This window comes from Colobus angolensis, unplaced genomic scaffold (genome assembly GCF_000951035.1).
Source record: "Colobus angolensis palliatus isolate OR3802 unplaced genomic scaffold, Cang.pa_1.0 Scaffold18, whole genome shotgun sequence".
NCBI lineage: Eukaryota > Metazoa > Chordata > Mammalia > Primates > Cercopithecidae > Colobus > Colobus angolensis.
In genome coordinates this window covers 128,399-148,955 of record NW_012114932.1, presented here as the reverse complement: position 1 = coordinate 148,955, position 20,557 = coordinate 128,399, and the positions used below count along the sequence as shown (strand labels likewise).

At 42.9% G+C, this 20,557-nt stretch overlaps 1 protein-coding gene across 1 annotated transcript; it reads right to left on the bottom strand.

Moving 5' to 3' along the window:
- Nucleotides 1–7,709: 7,709 nt before the first annotated feature.
- Nucleotides 7,710–8,134, bottom strand: IQCF6 (IQ motif containing F6). Its single transcript, XM_011938977.1, has one exon. The coding sequence runs from the start codon at nucleotides 8,093–8,095 to the stop codon at nucleotides 7,772–7,774; it is 324 nt and encodes a 107-aa protein (XP_011794367.1). The 5' UTR covers nucleotides 8,096–8,134; the 3' UTR covers nucleotides 7,710–7,771.
- Between the last annotated feature and the right edge of the window lie 12,423 nt (nucleotides 8,135–20,557).

Here is a 20,557-nt window from a genome sequence, read left to right as displayed (position 1 = left end):
TTCTTCTTCTTCCTCCTCCTCTGTATTATGTTGGCTATTCTGGGTCTTTTGCCTTTCCATGTAAACTTTATAATCAATTTGTTGCTATCCACAAAATAACATCCATTTTTATCAGGATTGTGGTAAATCTCTAGATCAAATTGGAAAGAACTGAAATCTTAACAGTATTGAAGTTTCGATTCATGAATATGTAATATCTCTCCATTTAGATATTCTTTGATTTCTTTTACCAGGGTTTTGTAGTGTTCCTCATATAGATCTTGCACATATTTTCTTAGATTCATACCTAAATCTACCTTTCTTTCTCTCTTTTTTGGGAGTTGTCCTAATGTAAATGGTATATGTATTTTTATTTAAAAACTTATCCATCTTGGATAACTGAAACTATATCCATTGAGGGATTGTGTTTTAAATTTTAGATTGCAATTGTTTATTGCTGGTATACAGGAAAACAATTTTTGCATGTTAACCTGTACCCTGTAACTTGTTGTACCTATTTATTAGTTCTAGAAAAAACTTCATTTTTTATTTTAATTGTCTGTAATTCTACTTCAATTCTATATTCTGTCTCTTGGCTAAAATAGTAATCTAATGAATTTCTACAAACTCAATCACTTCTCTTTGTTTCTCAGTCATTTAGGGGCTTCTTGCCCTCCCCTGCCTCTCCCTAGGTTGGCAGGCATGTATTAGGTGTTAGTACACTGTTCTGGCAGATCTGTCAGGTGCCTAGTTGGTGGCTCCTTCACTATGTTGGCATTGGCTGCTGATATCTGCACATTCACATATGCAGCTAAGCCCCAACCTTTGGAGACTGGAGGGGGTGAGTCCTGGGCCTTCTGTGCTGAGGCCACCACGTTGCCAATTCTACACTGTTGCTGCCACCACTTGCTGGCTGAGAATGGGGGAGAGGTACTGTGATCTTGCTTTCTTTTCTGGGTCCCACCCAGGAAAAGAACACTGGTATCCTTGCTCTCAGGTTCTCCAAATTGTATGGAGATTGTTAGCCACCTTCAATGGTTATTGAGGGGGAATGGATCTGGACAAAGGCCACTTTCTCAGGAACACATGGCAAGCTAAGCTCTCTAGTTTCTGTTCCAACTTGCTCTATATTTAGTATTTTTATTATAAGTTTAGGTCCAGATTCCTTGAAATTTTTTGAAACCCTAAATTCTGTTTTTTTCTCAAAAAGCATGGCTCTTGCCAATCAAAAGATTTTGCCTCTGCCATTAGTTTTAAGAGTCTATTCCAAGATTTTGAGTCTATTTTAGAAAGTCAGAAGCCAGTATTTGATTTTAATTCCTTGGATTGCTAGTATAAAGTTTCTTTTCTTTACATTTTGCTAGTAATTTTTTAAAATGGGAATGAGTGTTTAATTATAATCATGATTTTTCTTCTTTAAAATAGTTACAGTGATGGATTTTTCACTGTTGAGCCATCAGTATTTTCCTGGAGAAACCCCTATATATATAGAAAGAATTCTGATTGCAATTTGCTTATAGTTTATTTAGAGTTTTTACATCTACATTTATTATTAACAGTGGTCTAAATTTTCCTTTCTCATAATATACTTGTCTGGTTTTGACATCAGTGCTTTGCCAACATGATAGATAGTTGGGTGGCTTTCTATTCTTTCTATACTCTAGAATAGTTTGGAGTACTTGGAATGATCTGCTGTTTTACATTTTGCAGAACTATTCTTGGTGACAAAAACTGCCCATTGCTCGCAATACCCACTTTATCCTTTAAATGTATATGTGTGTAATGTTTTAATTAGAGGGAGAGCGAGAGAGCGAGAGTGTGTGTGTGTGTGTGTGTGTGTGTGTGTGTGTGTGTGTTCTTTTTCAAAAACTTCATTGTATCAGGGTTTTCTTACAGCTGGAGTCACAAGTCCTCTTGAAGAGGCAGTTTGTAGAGTGGTTGAAAGCCCAGGTACTGGCGTCAGATGCTTGCAGTTGAATCCTGGTCACCTCATTCCTTCACTCCTCTGAGTATTTTTTTCTTCAACATCCTCCCTCTTGCTTACCCTTCTCTTCTAGCTTTCCCATCTCCAGAATTGTGGTCCTCTTTTATCCACTGAAAGCATTTCTCCCACTCTCTTCATGATGTGAGCTTTCCTGGGTGAAGTTAATTTCTTTATCTTCATTTTACTTGGACTCAGGAGAGAGGATTAAGTGTGTTTTAAACAGTTAAATTTTCTCTCCTGATTTACCTTTTCTAATTTTTAGTTTCATCCTCCAGCTTCCTTTTGTTTCAGGTGTGTCCATTATAAACAACATATGGTTGGGTATTTTTAAAACCCAGTGTGAGATTCTGTTAACAGACACATTTTACCCATTTCCGTTTAACACAGACTTATCCATCTTTGAGTTTTCTATCATGCTTTCTTATTATTGTTTTCTTCCATTTCATGCTGCTGTTGAATTGATTGAGTTTTCACCTTCATGTTTTTCTTCTAATGTTTTAGGAGTTGTGGCAGAGGCTGCTGATTGCCTCCCCAAAATCCACTTTCACTTCTACCTTAGAAATGGAACCTAGATGTAGAGGACATTGTTCTGTTCATCAACATTCTTGTTCTCTTTTCCTTTTTGGCATGTGGGAAGACTGTATTTCCCTTCTCCTTGAGGTTAGACACAGTTACATGGCTACTTGAGTCAACAGAAGAGGAGCCGAAGTGAAATATGACACTTCCAAGTGAAAGACTATAACTGCTGATGCTCTTCTCTCCATCCCTGCTAAGCGCACAATCACAGAGGTTCATATCCATATGAAGGTAGTATCAGAGTGGAGGAGCTTGGAATGCTGAGCAAACACACAGAGGAACGCTGCCGTGGTCCTTTACATGGACCCCAGCAGGCTTTGCGTGAGTGAGAAATACACTTCAGTCAAGTCACTGAGGTTAGGTAGTTTGTACTGCAGCACAATCTAGCCTATTTGGAAGTATCTGAGTTTTGTCATGGTAGCATTATGCATCCTCGTAGCTGGGAGGGTCAAGTAACAGTTCTAGCAAACAAAATATAAATTGAGGTGACTGGGCAAGTGAGCCTTCTAGGAAAAGCCTTTTAAAGAAATAAATTCAGCTGGCATGAGCAGTTTCTCTTTTTGTCCTTCATTTTCTTGCCTAGGATGTAGACATGATGGTTGGAACTGTAGGAGTTATCTTAACAGCATGAGGAGTAGGGTCCCATCCAGTGGTGCAGTGTGGACAGAGGAAAGGAGATGGAGCCCTGTTGACATCACAGAGCTGCCATGCTTTGGACTTTCCACTGCTGGGATTCATTCATGGGAGACGAAAACAAACTTTTGTGTTGTTTAAGCCACTGGTTTTCAGGTTTCTATTCCTAACAGCCCAATGCAATTTTTAACTGTTATGGAAGGTACAGAAGTAATTTTTATTCTTCTAGTATTTATACTACTATTAGTTTTTCATATTTTTATTGTGGAAACTTTCAAACATATCCAAAAATACAGCGAGTAGTCATCATCCAGCTTCAGCAATGATCAACTCATAGCCAATCATGCTTTACTCACATTCCCCACTTTTTCCTCCTGGGTTGATATCTATATATATATTACATATTATATATGTATATATATTTAGAGACTAGAGACAGGGTCTCACTATGCTGCCCAGGCTGGCCTTGAACTCCTGGCCTCAAGCAATCCTCCCACCTTGGCCTCCCAAAGTCCTGGGATTACAGGCGTGAGCCACTGCTCCTGACCCTGGGTTGATTCTTGCAACTGGTTCTGCTGCTCTTATGGGTGACATGTTGTTTATCCTCAACCCACCTCTGAGAAATGGACCTCTCTGTGCTCCACTCCTTGACCTAAACTCACCTTCTGCAATGCCCATGGTCCCTGCCTTGACCTCAGGTGGCAAGGTCCTTATAGTCTGTGGCTTCTTGTCTCTATCTCAGGCCTCTTTGGGACCACCAGTCCTCTTGCCACTTCTTGCCTCCCCCATCTGGGGGTCCCAGGGATCTTGGCTACTTGCAGGCTCCATAAGGAAGTGTACAGGGCTCAGTGGGAGCTGCCCCCAGACCCATCACTTAGGCATCTCAATCGGCTTCTGCTTCCTTTCATCTCTGAGCCATGCAGTCTCCCCAGGTTATATTCTCAGATTTCCCTATGCCTATTGGGGTAACACAAAGGAAGGAGGTGGAGGGCATGTTCTGCAACAGTATCTCAGCCTCCTCACACTCTGTCTCAGAGTCATGCATGGGCTTTTCTTTTGTCTCTTCTTGCGTAGCTGGAAGTTTCTCTGCCCTCTACCCCATCCCCCACCACCTGCCACCCTCTGCACATGGAGGCTTACCAATAGGCTGCTAACACCTCCTGGTTTTCCTAGGACAGTCCTGGTTTGCACTTGGTATTTCCAACGTATTTATCAGTAGTGTCCCTTTCACTCTCAAAATCTATGGTTACCTTTTTTTTTTTTTTTAATACTTTAAGTTCTAGGGTACATGTGCATAACGTGCAGGTTTGTTACATATGTATACTTGTGCCATGTTGGTGTGCTGCACCCATCAACTCGTCAGCACCCATCAACTCGTCATTTACATCAGGTATAACTCCCAATGCAATCCCTCCCCCCTCCCCGCTCCCCATGATAGGCCCCGGTGTGTGATGTTCCCTTTTTAAAGGTGAAACTCTATGCAAAGTTATTTGTTGACACTTGACATGAAAGCCCAGCTTTGAGAGTGCCCAGGAAACATTTTTTTCTTTCAACTCACTGTAGCTCTTCTACATTAGTGCTTGCTTCCACTAACTTGTGGTGGACTTGAGCAAACTCAATTTTTTGAAACAAAGTTGATCGATTTTTTTACACCAAGCATTTCCACCCTGGCAGGGAGGGGATGGAGTAGGGTGGTGCCCTCCAGCAACACAGGTGTATGTGTGGTCAGCGAGATGGTGGTCAGTCCACTCAACCTGCCTGGCATGGCATGGCGGTGGCTTTGGTCATCTCATTTTGGATTTAGCATGTGGGACACACAAAGAAGCAGAAGACAAGGCTCTGGGGATCCTGGGGCTGTGTGGTCAGAGCTGAGGTTGGTGATGTATCAGGTGGGAGGCTTGAGAGCATAGGGTGGGCACCCTGGGGACAAAGAAATGAGATGCTGTCTGGGAATCCTTTCCCAGTGGTGGAAGAGAACTGCAGGGGATGGGCCCTCACTTACTGGACCACCTTCTTAGGGCTTCAGCAGGCTGCGCCAGTCTGAGGGCCAATGCAATTCTTTACTGATGGGAGGGCTGTGGGTGCATATCTCTTGGGGACACCATGTCATCTGAGGGAGGAGCAAGATTGGGGATACTTGGTCCCCCTAGAGTGCTCTCAGGCCTACTCCCATCCCAAAGCCACAAGCACAGCCTCCCCTTCTACACTTCAGTGTTTCAGCATATGATACATGTTGCAGGAAAGAGTTCTTCCTGCAGCTCAATCCTCAGCGATGGTGAGGAGTGGCAGGAAAGGCCTCTGAGGTCTGCCTCTGAGAATCCCACCAGCAGCCTTACCCCTGCTGAGGAGGGAAGGGTGGCTCCAGTGATCTAGGCCAACACTGGCCACAGACCTTACTGTTAAAGAGGAGCCTTTCTCCTGACTCCCATCCCATGCCTCACTCACTTCCTCTTCCTTGGGGCTCTCCAGTGCCCACTGCCCACAGGTCCAGACCATCCCCAGTTTCTTAAGACCCCTGACCACCAGCAGGACACCCAAAGTGGAGTGGTGGTGAAGGCTTTGGATGAAGCTTGGCTTTCTTGGGCTAGCCCTTGAGTCTCATTGCTTACACCTATGTGGTTCCATCTTCTTGAGATCCTGTCTACCTGGGACAGGAAGTCTCACTCATGTTCCCCTCAAAAGCCCCTCCCATTCAGCCCCCAGCTACCAAGCTGTGTCTTCCTGTTTCCAAAAGTTTTTGACCCAAAGTGGTGCTCCCGCTGGATTCCTGTTTCACTTGGCATTGTTAGCACATCAGAGAGCAGGAAGCCTTGATGACCTGAGTCTCCTGTGTGAGCATGAAATTCTGTAGAGCATCCCCAAGTGGGACTACACAGGCCAGTTGAGAAGGGCTTAACTCAGCAGTTCCCAAACTAAGGCTGCACTTTGGAAAGCTGATGCCAGGCCGCATACCAGCCCAGTTAAAGCAGAATCCCTGGGTGGACCCAGGTATCAATATTTTTTTTTTTTTTAGTGTCCTAGGGGATTGTAATGTCCTCCGTTGAAAATATATAACTCAGAAACTTAAACCATTGCCAATCCAGGTTTTAAACACCTCTCACTGTTGAGGTAGCACCTAAGGGGTTAGTCATGCAGAGTTCCTATTATGCCTAGCTGCAGACCTATCTAGTTTCATACCACTAGCTACTGTGAGTAGGAGGTGGGCAGAGCTGTATCCAGCACCCCTGAATGGGTTCCCCTGGAAGAGTGGGATTCAGTCAGAAAGTCCAGGTACCCAGCTGCTTCACTGCCACCTGCAGCTACTGCAGATGCTGTGTGTCAGGCTGAACCCTAAACCCTCACAACTGCTATAGCTGTTCTGGAGACTCACTGCCAACACACACACACACACGGATTAGGGAAAGTGTCACCCAGCTGCAAGGCATGAAGACCCCTGCACACCTCCCCACTGGCCCTCCCACCGCTCATGCAGGGCCCACCATGGAAAGACCCTGTGGAGGGTTGCAGACCTCAGACTTCTGGGACTGAGGTTCACACAAACATCTGCGGGACACAGGTAGAGAGTGAGGGGACTTGGGCATGGATGACAAAGCAGAGACAGTGAGAGACCATGTGAGAGATGGTTGCTCCATAGGTGCCCAGAGACAGAGGGAGACTCAGCAAAGCAGTGGCCCAGCAACACCCACCCAAGGCAGGCCCGGCAGAGGATGAGGCAGCCTGGGGGTAGGCCAGAGAGGGGACATGGGAGTGGACGAGGAGCACAGCTGCTTCTGAGGACGTGGTAGGATTTAGAGGCTGTGTGCCCAATGACCTGCACTGGCAGAGGGACAGCCCTTTCCCCTGCCTACCCCTAGTTGTTTACCTACCCCCATGCCACCCCCACCACCATCCCCCTACACCCCCCGAGTCCCTCTCCCTTCCCAGATCCCATGCCTGGTTCTCCCAGGAAGTGCCCAGCAGAGGAGAGGGAAGCCTCGTTGTTCAGCCTCAGGGTGGGGAGGCAGTAGGCACAGCTGCTGCCTTCAGCTCCTGCTCTGGCTTCCCCAGAGGCTGGCTCTGGCTGGCTGCTCCCCCACTGCCTCCCCCACCATAAGGCAGAGCATCTGTCCTGCTGTTGCCAGCCGAAGTGCCCTGTCTTTCTGACTCCCTGCCATGCACTCTGCCGGCCCTGAGGGCCCTGCCAAGCACAGGCCTGTTGAATCCTGGCCTTCGCAGCTGGCCCTAGCTGCAGCCAGATTCTCTGATCTTCTGATCTGAATGGAGATGCCTGGATAGGGGCTGCAGGAAACTAAAGCTCAATGCCTACTCCCACTGTGGAAGGGGCCAAAATCAGGCAGACTGAGGCATCAGTGCTTGACCTGGGCCCTGGGGTCTCTCTTGGATGCAAGACTGGCCAGGTATGCTGTTAGGAACAGGGGCCTAGGGTTGGTGACCTGAGGATAGGGGCTCTAGAACATACCAGGGAATCTTTCTAGGGGGAAGGCAGAAAAGTTAGGGGCTGAACCCTCCTCCATGAGTCTAATCTCCAAAGAGCAAGTGTGTGGTCAGTAAAGGTCTTTATTGGAAGAGAGATCCAGCCTCCTTGGCTCTGTCAGCGCCCTAGGTCATGAGGATTTCGATGTCAAGCTCCAGCTGGCTGGCTCTGACCTCATAGTGACCCCGGATCAGGCCTCGGGTTTGGCTGGCATGCCAGCGCCAGTGAGACTGGATGATGCAGGCTGCTTGGCGTGCCTGGAGGAACCGCCTGCGGGCCTGCCACATTCGAACCTGTGCCTGCACCTTCACCACTGCCCACTCCTGGCAGGTATAGAGTCTTAGTGCCAGGCGCCGTCTTTGGTCCAACATCTTGGCCTGCATCGACCTCCACCAGCACTGGATGACCCAGGCTCTGAGTGCTGCATGCAGTAATGTCCGGCGCACCATGTTGCCACGCCACCATGACTGAATCTTTATGGCTGTCTTCTCTAACTGATTGGGGGGAAGAAAAAACAGGGAAAGGCTCAATGGGGGACCCTCCCCTCCTGTTCCTATCCCCACCTCTGATCTTGGGAGGAAAGAAGGCCTGGCCCAGGTGCCCCTGACTTCTTGTTTCTAGGGCCCATCCATCTTGTTTCCAATTCCCCCCTCGCCTTTAGACACTGTTCATTACCCATCAGGCAAATCCCTCCTGCAAGGGCCTTACTCACATTTTGCGTGTCCATGGCCTTCGTCCTTAGGGTCCACTTATCTATTATTTAGGCCACCCTAGTCTTTAGCCCCACCCTCAACTGTTAGTCACACCTCCATCATTGGACTCCGCCCACCTGTACACCAGACTCCACCCCATCAGGTCCTGTCTGCACACATTTTAACCACATCTCTCTCTCCTCTTCTCTTGCTTGCATCTCTTTTGCTTTATTGATTCCCACCACTGTGGGAGCCTACCATTATCTCTTGACTTCAGTTAATTTCACAGCCCCAGTGGCATTCCCATTCCTCCTGATGACACTGAAGAGGGAGTCATGCAGCTTACCTACAAGTAAGGAGTTTTACTTTAAGCTTACTCATAGCCAGTATAGATTTCCTGAAGCTTAAGTGTCAGGGCACCTGTCAGGGCCCGAGGAACGTGTTTATAGAGCTGTATATTTTGGGGTAAAATCTGTGAAAGCAAGATATTTCAGCGGCAATTGGAGAGGACCTCTGTTTCTCTTCCCTCTTACTCCCTCTGTCACTCACCTCCTGTTGAGTGGTGTGGAATGGCAGCCTCTTTTGCAATGAGACTAAGGAAAGTCTGAGTTGGGATAGACTCAGTTTAACAGCATAGATTTATGTGGTTCGCAGTCTCCCTTGGGAACACATAAATCCTTGCTAGCCATTCTGCTGTTGCTGTGTTCATTCACCTTGCTCATGGTGTGAAGATGCGGGAACAGAAGCGCTGCTATCCTGATAAGAATGTGTCTTCCAGTGCTGCCACCAAAAGTATTTGCACAGGGGAGGAAAAGTAGTGTGAAAAATATGGAACCAGAAGCCAGTCTGTAGAAAATTCTTCCTGTTATTAGATGTGTAAAACTATAAGTGGAAGATTCAAGTCTCATTGATGCCTGATTAAAATTGAAGTTCTCTCTTGTCAGGAATATACTTGACAATGCAATGATACAATTTTAAATACTTCATGCTTATTTCTTTTCTTGGTGGGAATTTCGTGAAATTCCAGCTACCGTAAACAACGTGGAAGTCAGTGTGAAAAATCACATGCTTTATGCATACCAAATGTCAATCATAAGAATGTTTCTGTAGACAATGTGGTTGTAAAATCATCCTATGAAGAAACATTAAAAGGTTATGCAGCTGAAATGTAGAAAAATATAGAGGTGGGTCAGTCAATTCATATAAATATTATGTTATGTTTGATGTATTTATCAACTTAAAAAATGTGTAATTTGTTGTAATTTCTTTTCTTATCTTAAATAAATACTAATTTGACATCTGTAATTTTGTGTGCTTTTCTTAAAAAGCAGGCTTTCTAAATCATATGTTTTAGGTGCCACAAAACCTGGATCTGTCCTGCCTCACTGTAAGAATGCAGTTGTGCAAGCAGATCTCCTGGGAGCTCACAAAAAGTTGTACTTCTAGGATTCAGAATTAGCACTGGAACTGCACACTCAGGTGATTCAGAGATGCTGGGAGTCCTTTGAGATCTGGGAGGCCATTTTGGCTCTGGCTTTAGCATGCATTTCATTATCCATTTTCCTTTAAGAAAGGTTAAAGGAAACCTGCTGGGTGCCCACAGCTTGCAGGGCCACACACTGTTCATGGCTTCTGTTTATATGTTTTTGAGGATCCTGCTGCCTCGTATCATTGCTATGGCACTGCTTATCTGGGTGTCTTACAGGTTCTGGCCCTACTGTGAACCAAGCAACCCTGGTAAACCAAGCATGTTTAAAGTCCTCAAAATAGCGGATCCTATTGCTTCCCTTAATGATTGCCAATCTGGGTGAGCAAAGTGCTGGAACCAGCCATCTCAAGGGCCTTCACTTTGTCAGTCCCGGCATCAGGCATCCACCCCTACAAAAGGGATCACTTAGTGGCCAGTGTTCTGGGGGCTCAGCCATCCAGGCCAGGTTGCCATGGTCAAGATGCCACACTCCTCCATTTCTCCCCTATTTTGGCCTGGTTGGGAGTTACCATAATACTGTAACTTTGCTATCTTCTTGGCTGTCTCTGGAAAATCCTGCCAGAGTTCACAGTTTTGCAGTTGAAAGTGGCAGCAGATGGGGGTGGGGGTAAGACAAACTCTCTGAGTCTTACTAAGTTTTCACGGAGCATGGTCCTCGGTCTCTATTTCCTCACTACTTCTTCTCCAGCTTCCTGTTCTTTTCCTGTTGCTTGATATATATTTTTTATGATTATAAATGTAGTACATGTCTATTGTCAAAATTTCAATATGCAGACACATACAAGGTAGAAAGGGAATTTCCCATGAAATTTTTCCCCAGAGCTACTTTCAGACCTTATACCATGTATATACTGATGTAAATTTTCTAATAAAATAACTTACTTTTAATTAAACATGTAAAATACATTCTTGTAAAAACTTGTGCATTTCAAAATTTACCTTGGCGATCAATGTTTCCTCCTCTGCATTATTACTGGTTCCAGCTTGGAGGGTATCCTGGACAACTAGCTACGCGTTTATCTTTCTTGTTTTTAACTGTGCATTTATAAACACATTACATCCATATACCTAAAAAATACATAATACTGTTTTTAATGTGTTTCTGTGTATCTTTTTTAATTAATTAAAGTAATCATGTAACATAAGATTCATCATTTTAACCATTTTAAAATTCCAGCTTCTAATTTTATCTAATTTCAAAAAGAAACCCTGTACCCATTAAGTAGTCATTCCCCATTACTTTTTCCCACCCTAGTCCCTGGCAGTCACTAATCTGCTTTTAGCCTCCATGGATTTGCCTATAAAAGACATTTCATGTAAATGGAATCATACAGTATAGGGCCTTTTGTGTCTGGCTTCCTTCACTAGGCCTAACGTTTTCAAGGGTCATCCATGTTGTACCATGTATCAGTACTTCGTTCCTTTTTATGGCTGAATAATATTCTACTGTATGGATGTACTACATTTTGTTTATATATTCATCAGTTGATGGGCATTTGAGCTGTTTCCACTCTTTGGTGACTGTGAACAGTGCTGCTGTGAACATTCTTGTATAAGTATTTGAACACCTGTTCAATTCTTTTGGGTATATACTTAGGAGTGAAATTGCTTGGTCGTGTGGTAATTATGTGTTTAACTTTCTGAGGAAGCACAAAACTGTTTTTCATGCAGCTGAACCATTTTCCATTCTCACTAATCTCTGCATCCTCACCAACACTTATTATTTTCCTTTGAAAAATCATAGCCATCTTGAGTGTGAAGTGGTATCTCATTGTAATTACAATTTTCATTTCCCTAAGACCAATGACATTGAGTATCTTTTCCTGCACGTGTTGGCCATTTGTGTACCTTCTTTGGAGAAATGTCTGTTAAAGTCCTTTGCCTGCTTTAATTGGCTTATTTGTATTTTTGTGGTTGAGGTGTAGGAATTCTTTATATATGATGGGAAGGAGACCTTTATCAGATATATGATTTGAAAATATTTTCTCCATTCTGTAAGTTGTCGTTTCATTTTTTTCATAATGTTCTTTGTTTCAATTTTGTCAAGTCCAACTTATCTATTTTCTTCTTTGTTGCTTGTACTTTGCCATCCTAGCTAGTAACTCATTGCCAAACCCAAGATCATGAGGACTTACCTGTGAGTTTTATTGTAAGGGTTTTGTAGTTTTATTGGTTACATTTAGGTATTAGATCAATATTGAATTAACATTTGTATATGTTGAGGAAAGAATCCAACTTCATTCTTTGCATGGGGTTATCCGGTTGTCCTAGCACCTGTGTTGAAGAGACTATTCTTTCCCCTGGGTCTTGGTACCCTTGTTGAAAATCAGTTGAACATAGGTGTACACTTGATTTTTATTTCTGGTGTCTCAGTTCTAGTCTGTCAATCTATATATCTATCCTAATGCCAGGATAGATACCACACTGTCTTGATTATGGTAGTTTTGTAGCAACTTTTGAAATGGAAAGTGTCAGTCCTCCAACTTTGTTTTTTGTTTTCAAGATCATTTTGTCTATTCATAGACCCTTGCAATTCCATATGAACTTTAAGATTAGCTAGTTCATTTCTGCACAAAAAGGCAGTGGGAATTTTGACAGGGATTGCAGTAAATCTGTAGATTAATTTGGGGAGTAGTCTTCCAACACACAAACATGGAGTATCTTTCCATTCCACTTACATCTTTAATTTCTTTCTACTGTGTTTTGTAGTTTTCATTGTACACGTCTTTCACCTGCTTGGTCAAATTTATTCCTAAGTATTTTATTCTTTTTGATGCTATTACAAATGGAATTGTTTTCTTAATTTCATTTTTGAATTGTTAACTCCTAGTGTGTAGAAATACACATGATTTTTCATGTTGATCTTATATCCTGCAACTTTGATGAATTAGTTTTTTAGCCCTAATAGATTTTGTTGTGGATTCTTTAGGATTTTCTTTATGTCTTTATGTGTGTAAGGTCATGTTATGTGAAAACAAATAGTTTTCTTTTCTTTCTTTCTTTCTCTTTTTTTTTTTGAGACAGAGTCTCACTATGTTGCCCACGCTGGAGTGCAGTTGTGCAATCTCAGCCCACTGTACCCTCCGCCTCCCGGAAGCAATCCTCCCACCTCAGCCTCCTGAGTAGTTGGGGCACACCACTATGCTTGGCTAATTTTTTATGATTTTTTTTTTTTTTTTTTTGAGACAGAGTCTCACTCTGTCACCCAGGCTGGAGTGCAGTGACCGGATTTCAGCTCACTGCAAGCTCCGCCTCCCGGGTTCACGCCATTCTCCTGCCTCAGCCTCCCGAGTAGCTGGGACTACAGGCGCCCGCCACCACGCCCAGCTAGTTTTTGTTTGTTTGTTTGTTTTTGTTTTTTGTATTTTTAGTAGAGACGGGATTTCACAGTGTTAGCCAGGATGGTCTCGATCTCCTGACCTCGTGATCAGCCCGTCTCCGCCTCCCAAAGTGTTGGGATTACTTTTTTATGATTTTTGTAGAGACAAGGTCTCATTATATTGCCCAGACTGGTCTCAAACTCTGGGACTCAGGTGATCCTCCTGCCTCAGCCTCCCAAAGTGCTGATATTACAGGCGTGAGCCACTGTGCCCGGCTAGTTTTACTTCTTCCTTTCCAATATGTATGCATTTTAATTTTCTTTCTTGCTTAATTGCCCTGGTTAGAACTTCCAGTACAGTGTTGAATAGCAGTGATGAAAGCAGACATCATTATCTTGCTCCTGATCTTAGAGAAAAAGCTTTCAATCTTTCGCCATTAAGTATGATGCTCATTGTGGGTTTTTCATAGATGATCTTTAGCAGGTTGGAAAAGTTCCCTTCTATTCCTAGTTTATTTAGTCTTTTTATCATGAGAGTGTGTAGGATTTTGTCAAATTCTTTTTTTGCATCAATTGAGATAACTGTGTGTTTTCCCCCCTTTAATCTGCTAATATGATGTATTACATTGATTTTTGTATGTTGAACCTCCTTTGCATTGCTGGGCTAAATCCCAGTAGGTTATAGTGTATAATCCTTTTAATATGCTATTGGATTTGAGTTGCTAGTATTTTTTGAGGATTTTTGCATCTATATTCATTCATAAGGGATATCACTCTTTAGTTTCTTACAGTGTCTTTGTCTGGGTTTGGTAACAGGGTAATGCTGGCCTCTATAAATTAGTTAAGAAGTGCCCCCTATTCCTCTGTTTTTTGGGAGAATTTTAGAAGAATCGTTGCTGGTTTCCTTTAATGTTTGATAAAATCCACCAGTGAAGACAATCGGTCCTGGATTTCTCTTTATTGGAAATTATTTGGTTACTGATTCAATCTCTTTACCTGTTATAGAGCTATTCAGATTTTCTAATACTTCTTCAGTTGGTTTTGGTAGTTTATGTGTTTCTAGGAATTTGCCCATTTCATCTAGGGTACCTAATTTGTTGATATACAATTGTTCATAGTATTATTTTATAATCTTTTTTGTTTCTATAATGTTCCCACTTTCATTTCTAATGTTAATAATTTAAGCCTTCTATCTCTTTGCTTGTTTACGGTAGCTAAAGGTTTGCCAAATTGTGTTGATATTTTTGAAGAATCAACTTTTGGTTTTGTTGATCTGTAGTTTTTTTTTAAATTTTCTATTTAGTTTATCTCTGCTATAATCTTATTATTTCTCTCCTGTTGGTTTTGTGTTTAGTTTGCTCTTCTTCTAGTTTCTCAAGGTAGAATGCTCTTCTTTTTCTAATTTCTTGAGGTAGAAGGCTATGTTGTTAATTTGAGATCTTTCTCCTTTTTTAATGAATGTAGACATTTGCAGCTATAAATTTCCTTCTGACACTGCTTTTTATGCATTCCACAGGTTTTTGCACATTGTGCTTTTATTTTAATTCATATGAAAGTAAATTCTATTTTTTTGTGATTTATTATTTGACCCATCAGTTGTTTAAAAGTGTGTTGCTGATTTCCTCAAATTGGTGAATTTTCCAGATTTCCTTCTATTGTTGATTTCTATGATCAGAGAAGATATTTTTATGATTTCAATCATTTTCAATTTATTGAGACTTGTTTTGTGGCCTAACATGTGGTCTATCCTGGAGAATATTTTGTGTGTACTTAAAGAGAATGGGTATTCTGCTATTGGATGAGTACTCTAAATAGGTCTGATAAGTCTAGTTGCTGTGTATTAATGTTCAAATATTCTATTTCCTTGCTTTTCTTTTATCTAGGTGATCATCTATCCATTATTGAAAGTGGGATGTTGAAGTCTCCAACTATTGTTGAATTGTTTATTTCTCCCTTTATCTGGGTCAGTTTTTACTTCTTATATTTTGGGGCACTTGTTAGGTACATATATGTTTATAATTATTATGTATTAATGGATTGACTCACCATTATATAATGCTTTTGTCTATTGGAACAATTTTTTGTCTTACACTCTATTTTGTCTAATATTAGTTATTGTCTAGTGTCCTTTCATTTCAGCCAGAGGACTTCCTTTACCCATTCTTAAAGGGCAGGTGGTCTACTAGCAATGCATTATCTCAGTTTTTGCTCATCTGGGAATGTTGTAATTTCTTTTTCAGTTTTTCTTTCTGCTTTTCAAACTAGGTAATCTCAATCAACCTATCTTCATTGCTTCTTCTGCCTGTTCATATATGCTATTGAACCCCTGTAATGAATGTTTCATATCAGTTATTGTACTTTTCAACTTCAGCATCTCTATTTGGTTCCCTTTCACAATTTCTAGTAAATATTCTCTATTTACTAAGACATAGTTCTCAGGTTTTCCTCTAGTTTTTGTACATGGTTTTCCTTAGCTCCCTGAGCGTATTTAAAATAGTTGCTTTAAAGTCTTTGTGTAGTAAGTCCAATGTCTGGGCTTCCTCATGGGTAATTTTTATTATTTCATTTTCCCCCCTGCTATGTGTAGACCATGCTTTCTTGTTTCTTGCCTTACAAATTTTTGTTGAAAACTTGGTGTTTTGAATGTTATAATGTAGCAACTCGGGAAATCAGATTATCTTCCTTCTCCAGAATGTGCTATTGCTGCTTGTTGTATGTGTTGCTGTGTGTTTGTTTACTAACTGTTCTAAACTAATTTTGTAAAGTTTGCATTCTCAGTTTTATGTGGTTACTTATGTGTTTTTCTGTTAGCTTAGTGGTCAGCTTGTGACTCAACAGAGATTTACTTAGGTACCTGGAACCAAAAGGAAAAATGAAACAAAACAAAACAAAAAAAGGAAAAATACCTCCCAAACTCCAAGTATTTGCAGAAGGGCCCTGTGTAAGTTTGGAGACACATCTGTAACTCTCTGCATACTTTATAACTCTGCATTACCCTTCACTTTCTGTTTAGAGCCTGAAAATTAGCCAGAAGTGAGAGATTAAGGCTGACCCCATGATGCCTAGACGTTAATTAAGATGTTATGCATAGCGACAGAAACTGTTTGAATAATGGAGAGATTAAGAGTTACCAGAAAAATCTGGGTCAGGTACTTATTAAGGCATTTGATGAGCATAAATAGACAAGCAATATGAAGACACCCACTATGATCTGAAATCCCATGTGCAGCCATCCACCCTACTGTGTAGGGTCAAGCCAAGTGAATGGGTCAAATATTTTACTCAGAGTCAGAGAGGAAATGTTATAAAACTGGGTAAGCTCACAGAATAACCTGTACTTGTTGGGTCATGGCCTTTAGATTTGTTTATACTTGGTCAGAATGATTTATATACATGCAATAGGTTGCTCCTTAGATGGTGCAGACTCCCTCCCATCTGCTCTGACCAGGAACTAATCTAGGGTGAGGTGATTATCTAATACCATCTAGGTTAGAGAGTCATGTGATAGTTGCACCAGGGTGAGACTGTGCTATATCAGATTTATGTGTTGGGCCAGCATAACTGACAAGTTTGTATTGACCTGAATGATCTGTTGCTGTGTTACAGTAGCAGTACTCATTATGGATCCTGCTGGTGAATAGTCCTGCTCCTAAGAGTATGGGAATGAAAATAGCTCACCTTTGTCAGAATGAATGTGGTCTGACTGGGAACCAAGGGGTCTTGGCTACTTGAATATAAGGGAGGGTCCAAAGACATTAGGTAGTGATATGGCTTGACTATGTCTTCACCCAAATGTCAATTTGAATTGTATCTCCTAGAATTCCAACGTGTTGTGGGAGGGACCCAGGGGGAGGTAATGGGCCAATCATTCCTGTGCTATTCTCATGATAGTGAATAAGTCTCAAGAGATCTGATGGGTTTGTCAGGGGATAGCAAATAAGTCTCAAGAGATCCGATGCATGCATCAGGGGTTTCTGGTTTTGCTTCTCTCTCATTTTTCTCTTGCTGCCACCGTGTAAGAAGTGCCTTTCATATCCTGCCATGATTGTGAGGCCTCCCCAGCCATGTGGAATTATAAGTCCAATTAAACCTCTTTTTCTTCCCAGTTTCAGGTATGTCTTTATCAGCAGCGTGAAAATGAACTAATACAGTAAATTGGTACCAGTAGAGTGGGGCATTACTGAAAAGATACCTGAAAATGTGCAAGTGACTTTGGAACTGGGTAACAGGCAGAGATTGGGAAAGTTTGGAGGACTCAGAAGACAGGAAAATATGGGAAAGTTTGGGACCTCCTAGAAACTTGTTGAATGGCTTTGACAAAAATGCTGACAGTGATATGAACAATAAGGTCCAGGCTGAGGTGGCCTCAGATGGAGATGAGGAACTTGTTGGGAACTGGAGCAAAGGTGATTCTTGTTGTGTTTTAGTGAGACTGGCAGCATTTTGCCACTGCCCTAGAGATTTGTGGAATTTTGAACTTGAGAGAGATGATTTAGGGTACCCAGCGGAGGCAATTTCTAAGCAGCAAAGCATTCAAAAGGTGACTTGGGTGCTGTTAAAAGCATTCTATTTTAAAAGGAAAACAGATCACAAAAGTTCAGAAAATTTGCAGCATGATGATGCAGTGGAAAAAAAAAACATTTATTGAGAAGAAATTCAAGCTGGCTGCAGAAATTTGCATAAATAGCAAGGAGTCTAATGTTGACCCCCAAGACTATGGGGAAAATGTCTTCAGGCCATGATGGAGAACTTCACGACAACCCCTCCCATCACAGGCCTGGAGGTCCAGGAGGAAAAAGTGGTTTTGTGGGCTGGGCCCAGGGTCCCCATGCTGTGTGCAGCCTAGGGAGTTGGTGCCCTGTGTCCTAGGCACTCCAGCCATGGCTGAAAGGGGACAATGTATAGCTCAGACTGTGGCTTCAGAGGGTGGAAGCCACAAACCTTGGCAGCTTCCACATGGTGTTGAGCCTGTGGGTGCACAGAAGTCAAGAACTGAGGTTTGGGACCCCCTGCCTAGATTTCAGAAGATGTATGGAAATGCCTGGATGCCAAGGCAAAAGTTTGCTGCAGAGGTGGGGCCCTCATGGAGAACCTCTGCTAGGGCAGTGCAGAAGGGAAATGTGGGGTTGGACCCCCAACACAGAGCCCCTACTGGGGCACTGCCTAGTGGAGCTATGAGAAGAGGACACTATCCTCTAGATCCCAGAAAGGTAGATCCACTGGCAGCTTGCACTGTTTGCCCGGAAAAACCACAGACACTCAAAACCAGACTGTGAAAACAGCCAGGAGGGAGGCTGTACCCTGCAAAGCCACAGGGGCAGAGCTGCCCAAGACTGTGGCAACCCACCTCTTGCGTCAGTGTGATCTGGATGTGTGATCTGGACTCAAAGGAGATCATTTTGGAGCTTTAAAGTTTGACTGCCCTGTTGGATTTTGGACATGCATGTGCCCTATAACCCCTTTGTTTTGGCCAATTTCTCCCATTTGGAACAGCTGTATTTACCCAATACCTTTACCTTCATTATATCTAGGAAGTAACTAGCTTGCTTTTGATTTTACAGGCTCATTAGGTGGAAGGGACTTGCCTTGTCTCAGGTGAGACTTTGGACTGTGGACTTTTGGATTGATGCTGAAATGAGTTAAGACTTTGGGAGACTGTTGGGAAGGCATAATGGTTTTGAAATGTGAGGACATGAGATCTGGAGAGTCCAAGGGTGGGATGATATGGTTTGGCTGTGTCTCTACCCAAATTTCAACTTGAATTGTATCTCCCAGAATTCCCACATGTTGTAGGAGGAACCCAGAGGGAGGTTATTGAATCATCAGGGCTGATCTTTCTTGTGCTATTCTTGTGATAGTGAATAAGTCTCACAAGATCTAATGGGTTCATCAGGAGTTTCCGCTTTTCCTTCTCTCTCATTTTTCTTTTGCCCCTATCATGTAAAAAGTGCCTTTCACCCCCAAGAATATGAGGCCTCCCCAGCCATGTGGAACTGTAAGTCCAATTAAACCTCTTTTTGTTCCTAGTTTCACGTATGCCTTTATTAGCAGCGTGAAAATGAACTAATACAAGTAGGTCACATTTGAAGTTACAGATTTGGGTCTGGGCCCTGTTGTTCCCCTTGCATAAAGGGAGGCAGAAGTGGGCTGTGGGAATCAGGAGTCATGTAATGAGTCCAGGTTTCACAGGACCATGGTATATCCCTTGGATGAATTAGAGAACCTGAAAATGGGCTATGTTACCTCTAGGCCCCAAGAGGTGAAGTGACAGTGAGCTCCCAAGTGTCTCCAAGTCATGTTAAATCTGGGGCAGATATGTAAACACAATCCCTGCCTGGGGTTCTGGAGGGGCAAATAACAACATGTATGCCTTGGATGCCGAGCAGTTGGGCTGTAATTTTGGGTTTTATGTTAGCAAGAGAGAGTGATATCTGTGATATCTGTAGTGCTGGTAATTGTGCCAAATCAAGGGGAATTAGAGTAGCTCAGGGAACAGCTTTGGTGTGGTATATTAACAGGCCCAACAATTACATCTCCTGAGAAGCTTGGCTCTGATTTCAGCCCACTGTGTTAAAATATTGGGACTATTAGGCTTGTAAGGGGAGGTGGTAGTAGAGGGGTGGTCTGATCTCTGATGGTGTGGATGGATGATCCTGCATTTGGGGAGACCTCAAAGGATGTGTCTAACGTGTCAGGGGAGAAAGTGGTGAAGTTGTAGGTGGGGCAGCAGTGGTAGAAAAATAATTATCCCAACAGACGTCAAAATGTCTCCCATCCTGGAGGACCCAGAACTCAGTCCATCTCAATGTTGGAGGTGTGGCCAGACAGGGGATGGTTAGGTTAATTGAGACTCCAGTGAGGTGTGGGTAAGCACACATGACTTAGCCTGCCACAGTTGGTGACAAGAGTCAAGAGTGGTCTGGCCAGTATCATGGGCCAATTGGTAGAATCACAGGCAATAACGTAAGCCAGGAGACTTCGTGACAGGGAATGCACTAGCTTGGTAAAATGCCCTTTCAAAGGTTCCTTCTCATCAGGGAACTTAGAAAGGCAACTTTTGAGTTTTGTAACCAAGTCCTAGATGGGGGTGCAGGGGTTGTCAGTCATCTGTTGTCTTATCTTCCTGGACACTGTCATGGCCAAGAGTCCAGGTCAGGTAAATGTGGTGCTGTCCCCTGTTGTCTTGGGCTGAGGCACTGTCATATTCTGTGTAGCAAGGTCCCACATCGTCTTGGGCTGGGTGCTATCATTGGAGGCATTTCCATCTCCAAGACTAGGTTATCATCTCCTGACATTGATGATGTCTACCAATTTTAGCACCTCCTCTCCTCCAAGACAAGTATACTTCCCAGGTAGCAACTCAAAACAGGAAGATGGGGCATTGGGGGCCTACTATGGTCCAATACATTTG

What these genes read in the sequence shown, in the direction of transcription:
- IQCF6 (XM_011938977.1), bottom strand. Translation starts at nt 8,095, where the DNA reads ATGGTGCGCCGGACATTACTGCATGCAGCACTCAGAGCCTGGGTCATC.